A 10,740-nucleotide genomic window follows, 5' to 3' on the forward strand; every position below is an offset into this window, starting at 1 on the left:
TGTGTTTATTTGGCTTTTAGGTACTCGCTGACCAAGTTGCATGAGATGGGAGTAGCCACTTCATGATGAGCATGCACACTTTTTTTGCGATTCATTAAACAAGTCCCTAGGCTGAATAATTCTTTTGATATTGAGAACTGTCGTGTGGTCATTTGGACGTTGCTTAAGTTTATTCGATCGTGTTAGTCGATGTGGAGTTCTTAATAATGTTTAGTTATATCATCTTCTATTATATGACTTGTGTGCCCACGAATGTTAGAAATTTACAGAGAAGACTCTGTCGAAATTTACTAGAATTATTGTACTTAGTGTAATTTAATGTCTTTAGTAGTAACCTCAAGGTAGGTCGATACTTGAGGCGTTACAATTGGTACTTAGAGGCAGGCTATATTCCCTTGTTAGATTGTTTAAGGCTAAATATTTGTGAAACTTGATTTAGGCCTACAATTAAAATTTGACACACTTATGCACAATAGGATGGGTTGCATGGGCATTTTCTACATTTTGTCTTCCGCTGTCTATTTTCCTTTATGTGCTTATTTCAGCTATGTTAACGTGTTGTTAATCATACCTTATTGTCTTTCCAAATTATTAGAACTATGCCGCCGCGAAGGAGTGCACGCAACGCTGCGCATGGGAGAGGTCGTGGTGGAGGCCGTGGTCATGGTAGAGGCGATGTTAACCAGCAGGTTTACAATGAACAAGTGAACCAGGGCAATGAAGAGGTTGAAGGTGGGGTGGGAGGAACACTCAGTTGCTGCTGGAGCTCCTGTTGGTGGTGGTGCAAAAGCCCCGGTTCAGGCAATGCGCTTGGATACCTTCGATGGCTCAGGAACGCCTATTGATGCTGCTGATTGGCTGCGCAAGATGGAGAAGGTTATGGTTGCATGTAGGATTACTGCTGAGGAGATGGTCCTGTCTATTCCTCACCAGTTGACAGGCCAGGCTGATATTTGGTGGGTAGGAGTATGCGATGCATGGACTATTGCTCGAGGTGCTATCACTTGGGAGGTTTTCTTGGCGCAATTCAGAGCTAAGTATTATTCGGACTCCTTCAGGGACAAGATTAATGATGCATTGAACCACATTCAGCAGGGGGACAAGACAGTGGATGAGTATGAGAGGGATTTCAACAATATTGTTCGCTTTGTTACTAGTGTGGCAAGTGATGAGCGTGAGAAGGCTCGGAAGTTGTTCATAGGACTTAATGATCGGTACAGGGAGGTGATGGGAAGAAATCCTCCTACCACTTATATCACAGCAATTGAGGAGGCTAGGGGTATGGAGACTCAGTTTTAGCTTACAATGCTCTAGCAGAGGCGTAATGGAAATTCGAGTAACACAGGGGGTGAACATAAGAGGGTTCACCAGGAGGGAGGAGAGCGCTCACAGCAACCTCTTTCAAGAAATCTAAGGGAAACCAACTGGCTCAGCAGCCTTCCAAGTCCAAGCAATCAGGGGCTCAGTCTTTTTCAGGGCAACACGGTGGGAACTCCCCATTTATGCGTCGTGTTCCAGGACAAGGTTTAATTTGTTTCAAGTGTGGGAAGTTGCATCGTGCTTTAGAGTGTAGTTTTTCGAGTACATGCAACACATGTGGCAACGAGGGGCACATTAGCGTGGTTTGCAAGAGAAACCCAAATTGTATCATCAAGTGGCAACATTCAGGTTCTTCTTCTACTGGATCCACTTCAGTTGCCAGTTCAAGGGGTTCGGCTCCTACAGTTGGTGCTCCTCGTGGCATAGTTCAGATGATGGCCGGTCCCCCAGCTCCATATTCTTCATGTCCTCAGTACTACTATCCTCCACCGGGTTACTATTGGCCTCCACCTCAGCTTCCTACACCACGTGCTCCTTTACAGTTACTTGCTCCGCCTGCTCCTACCACTCAGCTTCCTCAATTTGCGGCGGGAGGTGCTAGTTTGACTGCACCTACTGGACTCTACACTATGCCTACAACATCTACTCTTGGTTGCCCAGATGTGGTTTCATGTACTCTTAATGTTGATTCACATGATGCGTCTTATTTGACTCGGGTGCTACCTTTTCATTTATTTCACTTAATTTTGCAAGAAGGGCCAATATTGCTAGCCAGCAGATTTCTGAGTCAATTCATGTTAGTTCTCCTGGGGGCTTGATATCTAGTTTAGTGGTGTGCTCGGGTTGCACTATTTCTATAAGTGGAGATGACTTTGTGGCTAATTTAATGGTGATCCCCGTACCAGTTTTTGATGTTATTCTTGGCATGGATTGGCTACATCGCTATCGAGCTGTTATCTCTTGTTTTTGGAAGACTATTACACTTGAGGCGCCATCAGAACAGACCATTACTTTTCAACCTAATCCACCTAGTCTGGTGATGGCGTGTCTCTTTCCTGGACGTCGCCCCATAAAGACAGGCTTTCTTTGGAGCCAAGTTGAAACACCTATCAAGCCTTTGATTATTGAGAAAATTCCGGTAGTGCGAGACTATCCTGATGTCTTCCCTGATGAGCTACCAGGAATGGCGCCCAAGCATGAAGTGGAGTTTTGTATTGACCTTATATCTGGCACTCGTCTTGTATCCATTGCCCCATACCGTTTGTCCCGCCCTTTTCAAGAGGAGTTGAGGAAGCAGTTGACCGATTTGTTGTCGAAGAAATTAATTCAGCGGAGTGTGTCACCATGGAGGGCCCCGGTGCTATTTACGAAGAAGAAGGATGGTAGTTGGCGTATGTGTATCGACTATCGTGGTTTGAATGCTGTGACAATCAAGAACAAGTACCCACTACCCCATATTGAGGTGTTGTTTGAGCGATTGAAAGGGGCTAGAGTATTTTTCAAGATTGATCTTCAGTATGGGTCTAATCAAAATCCTGTTCGAGAGGAGGACATTGAGAAGACAGCCTTTTCCACCATGTATGGCCATTATGAGTTCAGAGTTATGTCTTTTGGACTCACTAATGCACCCTCATACTTCATGGAGACAATGAATAATATGCTTCAGGGATTGGAGGAGTTTGTTGTGGTGTTTATTGATGATATACTTATCTTCTACAAAACTGAAGCAGAGCGTGAGGACCATTTGAGGAGAGTTCTAGAGACTCTAAGGCTTGTCGCGTACCATATTTACGGCATGTGGCTAGTACTTTCAAACGCTTAACCACCGCTACCACACACTGCGGCCTTAGCAGATTTAGCTACATAGATGGATTACCACCACGAAACTTGTATCCCAATCCGTCCATGGTCCTTATAGTGATTGCATAAAGTAAACAATCAACTTCTATGAATCTCGCGAGTGACAGGAAATCACCCAACTTTTACCGATCCTATTAGCATAGCATCTAGTCGAACATCTATTTCTAGTGTTCAAACAATAGGTGCCTAAGATTATGCATCTAAGGTTTTCATTCAACTCCAATAACTTAAATGTACAAGAAAATAGGAATAAGTTGCACAAAATAATAGGATTATGCACCGGGGCTTGCCTTTAGTGACGTCTATAAAGTCAGTAAGCTTTAGCTCTTCTGAGTCGAAGTTCAAGACTTCAGTTAATTCCACAATGTTGCCTGGGCTTCAGAAATATCCCCGTCTAGTTCCTGGATGAGTTTGAATGTTCCATCGACTAACGATATTATTTCTATACGCAATATAGTAGTTGAAATTAGTGAAGTGCTTGAGTATAGCTTTCCTTCACTAAAGAGTTGGTTTTCAAAATAGCTCAAACCAAGAAAGCAATTATTTCATTTTCTACTTACTAGGCAGTCATTTATGGAGTAAAAGCAAATATAATTTAGTTCATAAGAGGAACAGGGTAGTTTTCAATTCTTGCTAAGTCATTCAACACAAACATTTTAGCAAATACTGGTCAATCAAGGATACAACCTAAACTTTTCAAACATAGTGGAATAGTATTTTACCAAAATTAGTCATCTAAAGTAACATGTTACATTCACATAGCTAGTAGAGGCTAGCATTAAGATTTTAACTACCAAAGACTAACAGGAACAAGCCTTACAAAACAAACATGGATCAAACATTAAATATCAAAATATTTAGAAACTCACACTAGAGACTTGTATTGGTTCTACAAAATATATACCATCCTATTCATAACATGGACAACACATAGTTCAAAGGTCACAAGCATCATATTGTTGGATCATGAAATATAAATAAAACATGAATTTCTAAGCATTTTTAATAAAACACATGAAATAACAAGCAAAACTCAAGTATTAAGGCCAAAATTTTTACATTAAAACTAGAATCATATGTATTTACTACCATAAAAATTTCATAGCATGACATGGCTCCAAACATTAATTAATTAAAAGATAAGAACAACTAGTTTTAATATACTATTAAACATAAATCTATTTTTGCAGCAAAAAATTTTAACTAAAACATGTCATATCTTGGTTCCAAAAGATAGAGATTTTAATAAGGATTCGAAAAAGTATTTATTTACTATTTTATGATGTTTCTACAAATCACTATGAATTTTTAAAGTTTACTGCAAAAGGGTAACAATAAAACTAGAAATTAGGTTTAGTTCCTTGGATTTTGTAAAAGAGGGCTCAGAAATATTTGGGGCTCACAAATAGGCCCTTGGCCGGATTAAAACAGGGTTGGCACAGAGAGGGCGGCGCCGGCGAGCTTTTCCGGCGGTTCCAGTCGCCGGCGGCAAGGCGACCGGTGGGGAAAATAAAGAGTGAGTTGAGGCGCACCTTTGGGTGGTCTTGGGATGCAAGGAGATGCTTGGAGACGGCGGCTCGACGGAGCAGGGCAGCCGTCGGCAATGGCCGCTCAGCGTGGCGGCGCTCTGGCGAGAGGGGATGGTGCTGGCTAGGCTCAGAAGCTTCACGAGGATGAGGAGAAGCTAGCAGGGTGCCCAATTTAGGCAATGGGATGGAAGAAAGGTGGCTCCATAGATGGCTGGCGAGTGGCGGCGGTACTGCTCGCCGTCAGGGTGGTTCTAGTAAGGGGGAGCGGAGGGGGTTTGGGCCGAGGAGCACCAGAAGATCAAGGGAACCCGATTCAGAGCCTTGGGTTGAATGGAGAAGGGGCGGAGGGGCGGTTCCGCGGAGAGCTCAAGGCTCAGGGAGTAATGGCAGGCGGCGGTGGTGTGCATGCCTAAGAAGAGAGGCAAGGCCGGCTATTTATAGCCAGAGAAGAAGATAAGCAAGAGAGAAGGCTCAGGGGGTGGGCTTCGTCCGAGCTGCGGGCAGGAATCGACGACGACGGCGCTTTCCACGGGCGGGCCGGCGAGGTTGTGGGCTGCGGCGGCGTGGCGCAGGGAGGAAGAGCCCGCGGAGGTGAGGGTGGGGTCAGGGAGAGCTAGAGGGGGCCAGGTGTCGAGGCTGGGCGGCAAGCCAGGGGCGCAGAAGGCCGGCGGCGGCCAAACCGGCGGTGAGGGCAGCGCCCCTGTTTCTGGGCAGAGGAGGAAGAAGGGGAAACAGTGGGTGGACCTAATTGCAAAAAGGAAAGAAGCTAGGGGGTTTTCTATAAACTCAAAATTTCCTACTATTTTAGGGCTCAAATGAAAAAGTGTTCAACATGAAAGTTGCTCAGTTTTTAAAGACCTACAACTTTCATGTTGTGCAAAAATTCTCTAGACCAAAGGTTTTGAAATCCGTCAAAACTTTTATTTATAAATAAACATAACTTAATTTTTAAAATTGCAAGGGCAACCCTAGACATAGAAATATCTTTTTATGAGGGTAAAAAGTGAAAAACAAAATTTGCATTTTAACCCCTCATAAATTTTGAAACTTTGCCTTTTTCAAAACTATTTCATAAAAAGGACTTTGCATCTTTTCTAAAATTACAAAAATACCCTTGCTTATCAAAATCATGGTTTAAATTTTTAAATCAACACAAAAACTTTATTTTCCACTGAATGGTTTTAGCCCAAAAAACTTGGGTTGTCACAGTATGGGTATAATCAAATTCCTGTTCGAGAGGACATTGAGAAGACAGCCTTTTCCACCATGTATGGCCATTATGAGTTCAGAGTTATGTCTTTTGGACTCACTAATGCGCCCTCATACTTCATGGAGACGATGAATAATATGCTTCAGGGATTGGAGGAGTTTGTTGTGGTGTTTATTGATGATATACTTATCTTCTACAAAACTGAAGCAGAGCGTGAGGACCATTTGAGGAGAGTTCTAGAGACTCTAAGGAGTCATAAATTCTATGCTAAGTTCAAGAAGTGTGAGTTCTGGCTTTCAGAAGTTGGTTTTCTAGGACATGTGATTAATAAACATGGCATCTCTATTGACCCAGGCAAGGTTTCTACTATAGTAGAATGGGAAAAGCCAACTAATGTCAAGGAAGTCAGGAGTTTCTTGGGAATGGCAAGTTATTACCGGCGCTTTGTAAAGGATTTCTCTATCATTGCTAAGCTTATGACGGCGCTTTGTAAAGGATTTCTCTATCATTGCTAAGCCTATGACAAAGCTTACTCAGAAGAACATCAAGTTTTTATGGACTCAAGTGTGTGAGCATTGCTTTCAAATGTTGAAAGAGAAATTGGTGACTGCTCCTATTCTTACCCTCCCTGAGCCTGGTAAATGTTTCACTGTTTATTCAGATGCTTCTCGCATAGGACTCTATTGTGTCCTTATGCAAGATGGAAAGGTAATTGACTATGCATCAAGTCAATTGAAGCCACATGAGCAGAATTACCCCACTCATGATTTAGAGCTTGTTGCGGTTGTTTTTGCACTTAAGATTTGGAGGAACTATTTATATGGGGAGTCATGTGACATTTTCACCGATCATAAGAGTTTAAAGTACATTTTCACTCAGAAGGATCTAAATTTGAGGCAAAGAAGGTGGTTGTAGTTGATCAAAGATTATGATCTGAGCATTAAGTACATGCCAGGCCAAGCAAATGTGGTGGCTGATGCCCTGAGTCGTAAGGCTTCTCCTCCTTCCTTGAATGCTTTAATAGCTGATTTTGAGCGAATGGATATGTCGTACTGCTATGCAGGAGTGATGGAAGTAGAGACGCAATTGATTCTATCATCATCTATACCAAAGCATGTGTTGGAGGCGCACCAACAGGACCGATTATTGCTAGATGTCAGGAAACGTATTCATGAAGGGAAGGTTGGGGATTTCACCTAGGATGCTTCTGGGGTTATTCAATTTCGTGGTCGCCTATGTGTGCCACAAAGGTCTCAAGTCAAAGAGGATATACTCAAAGAGGCACATCGTACTCGATACACCATCCACCCTGGTGACAATAAAATGTATCAGGATTTGAAGAAACCTTATTGGTGGAAGAGGATGAAGATTGATGTGGCCAAGAATGTGGCTTCATGTGGAATTTGCCAGCGGGTGAAGGCTGAGCATAAGAGTCTCGCGGGAAAGTTGCAGTCCTTAGAGGTTCCTATGTGGCCTTGGGATGATATTGCTATGGATTTTTGATGAGGACATCACTCCTACGGATACAAATGACACTCCTCAAGATGATATACAAGGTCCTATTACTCGCGCACGTGCTCGACAATTGAACTTACATGTGAGCTCGTTCCTAAGTAATGTCTATTGTGAATCTGAGAATAGATTGCTACCTAATGACTTAATTGTACTTAGGAACAAAGGAGAGGACCAGCAAGGGCGTGGAGAAGGCCTTGGAGGCGTGGAGGACCAGCAAGGACGTTCGGATCAAGATGGAGGCCCAAACCGATTCGACTTCGTTTCAGTTTCGGTCTCCAGGAATAGGCTGCACTAAAACGGACGCCCAGGTTGCATACGAAGTCGGATTTGGGCGCACTTGATATGGATGGAAAGATAATTTCAAGACTATTCTTATGGATCTGGTCTTAGGCCCAAATACATCCGGAGTCAATGGGAATCATCTGTGGAAGTTGATGTCCAGAATCTGTTCCGGTGCTGCGTCACTGTTTTTGGGCCGATGGCCCGTGTATCGTGTTGGAGCCCAATAGGGGCGCGTCCAGGAGGCTTTGCATGACCTAAACCTTTATTAGCAGCCGCCGCTGCCATCGTGAGACTTGGGTTTTGCTTAGATTCATTCCGTCAAGAACAGTTGTCGCCGTTCATCGGTTTGTGAAACCCCAACTCGTGAGATTAATCATTGATCTGCAGAGTCACTTCATTTGAGCTGCATTTCTTTCGAGTTCTTGCTTGTGTTCTTCGTTGTGCTTACAGGGATTAGCCTTCTTGGTGAGGTCAACCGGGTTGTGACACGGTTGATAACCAGAGGAGTTGTGGTGCTAAGATTGCTGGATTCGGGTCTTAGGATCTGAAGCCGGATCGGTGTGTCTCGCTCCGCCTACAACGAGAGTTATCCAGAACCTGACGGAAGATCGGGAACCCACGTCCCCATTATTTGGTATTCAGAGACTCAGGTTTACTGTCAGGTTTTACATCTATCTTTAGTTCGAGTGTTTTTTTGTTGTCTTTCGTCCCATAGTCCACGAAAAGCCAAAAAAAAATTAGGGTTTAGTTTTCCGTCCCATAGCCGTGTTTAGCCTTTTGCATAATTCTTTTTCAGAGTCCGTCGTGTTGAGTTTTGTGTCCTAGTTCATTGTCTTGTTGCTGGTTAGTTCGTGTTTTGGTCCAGTATTGTTTTCCATCCCCGCTGCCATCAGATCCACCATCGCTTACCACCCGATTTGGGTTTTGCTCTCCACAGAAACCCTAATCGGACCCCCGAACTTCAAACGGCCATAACTCTCGCATACGGATTCGGAATCAGGTGAAATTTAACTTTTCGGACAAGAGAAAAAAATTTCACATCCGTCTATCCCCCAACTATGGTGGGTTGGGTGATTTCAGAATTGCAAAATTTGCATCAGAAAATTGTCTGTCGGAGCTCAGAAGTTTCTGCACGCCTTTTTTAAGTTTCTGCAGAATTTCCATAGGCCACATCTTATAGCCGTTCGAGCTGAAATTTTGTGAGACGCCTATTCTGGTGAGGCAGATTGAGAAAAAAATATCAAAAAAATAAAAGAAAAGAAAAGAAAAGTTGATTTCTACTAGTGCCTCCACCTCACGACGAGCTCCGTTGAGCCCGATTCAGTGCTGTTTATCATATCCATACTTGATCTTGATCCTGCTTGTTACCATTACTATTCTAGGACATGTATAGGCCAGCAACTAGGACAAGTGTGCTTTTGGACCATTATTCAGCATTACTATCTAATTTTGATTTTGAATTGTGTTCCACATACTTATACTTTTGAGCCTCCCAAAGCTCCACATATTATCTTCAGATCAATACACCCAGTGGATCTTGCAATCTTGGTACCACTTCCTCACAGGTATCACGAACCAGCCACCGGTTGTACCATCCACTGCTCGCGCTGGTAAGAACCTTGTAAGGGCTTTGTAAGACGCTCTCTTTAGTTGTGACCTTGAGAGGCACCACCACCTGAGTAGTCAGATTATTAGGGATAACCTTCACTGTTTGTTCCTGTTTTTGTGTCTACCATGGCAGGTGATGATGGAAGTGGGGGTCATACTCCCAAGGACTTCAACGAGTGTGTTAGCCAAGAACAGCTAGATGATGCCAAGAGAGAGATGCACGAGGTCGTCACCAAGGCAGTCACCGAGGCGATCATAGGCCTCAAGCTTGGTGAAATCATTGAGAGGGTTGACAGGCGGATATCCACGCTTACTGACAGGATCGATGTGCTGGAGGCTCGTCAACAAAACAATCAAGATGAGGACATGGTGTATGATGACAAGGGTAATATAGATGAAGCGGCCACACGGGAAGCACGGCTACGCCATCGTCTTCGCGCGCAATACACAAGGTATGGGTGGTACTCACAACCACAACCACCAGCAAGGTAATCAGAATCGTGTACCGATGATCCTTATGCTAAGGTTAAGTTTACTATACCTACCTTTTCGGGATATTATGATGCTGAGGGGTACCTTGATTGGGAGATGACAATAGAGAAGAAATTTAGTGCACACCTTGTACCTGAGCAACATAGAGTTAGACAAGCCACTAGTGAGTTTAAAGATTTTGCTATTGTTTGGTGGACCGGTCTAATTGCTGAGGATGCTGCACCTACTACTTGGAATGATCTTAAGTCTGCTATGCATGATAGATTTGTTCCCCCATCTTACCATAGAGATTTGCGTAAGAAATTGATGCGCTTAGAACAGGGAGATAAAACCGTGCAGGATTATTATGGTGAGCTTCAAAAGGGTATGATGCGTTGTGCCATAGTTGAGGGAACTGAGGATGCTATATGTAGATTCTACTCGAGTTTGAGGCGTGACATTCAGGACATTGTTGATTACAAAGAATTTCACACTTTCAACTAGTTGTTTCAGTTTGCCATGCTTGCAGAGAAGGAGTTGCAGGGACGTGATTTGCAAAGCAGGAGCAAGGCCACCTACACACCACGCTCGGCGCCGTCTTCGGGGCTGACCAAGCCTTCCTCTTTTCGATCGCCCCCACCTGCGAGCAACAAGCGACCAGCAGCTTCGGAAGCTGCCACAACGACAAAACCATCTCCTGCGCGAACTTCAGACTCAGGTAAAAAGCTTTTGCAGGAGCCAGCCAAGAGTTCGTCCTCCGTGGCCTCGACGGGAGGCACGACCATTCAGTGCCACCGCTGCCATGGATTTGGACATGTGCGGAAGGATTGCCCAAGTCAGCGGGCATACATTGCTACAGAAGACGGCTACATTAGTACCTCCGACATTGAAGATGATGAAGAAGAAGAAGCAGAAGAGGCTGCGGAGGCCGGCCATGTTCTGGGT

At 44.0% G+C, this 10,740-nt stretch overlaps 1 protein-coding gene across 1 annotated transcript; it reads left to right on the forward strand.

Moving 5' to 3' along the window:
• The first annotated feature begins 717 nt into the window (after nt 1-717).
• On the forward strand, nt 718-1,299 carry LOC120702032. The gene has a single exon (XM_039985808.1). The coding sequence runs from the start codon at nt 718-720 to the stop codon at nt 1,297-1,299; it is 582 nt and encodes a 193-aa protein (XP_039841742.1).
• The last annotated feature ends 9,441 nt before the right edge of the window (nt 1,300-10,740 follow it).

Source organism: Panicum virgatum, chromosome 4K (genome assembly GCF_016808335.1).
Source record: "Panicum virgatum strain AP13 chromosome 4K, P.virgatum_v5, whole genome shotgun sequence".
In the NCBI taxonomy this organism is placed as follows: Eukaryota; Viridiplantae; Streptophyta; class Magnoliopsida; order Poales; family Poaceae; genus Panicum; species Panicum virgatum.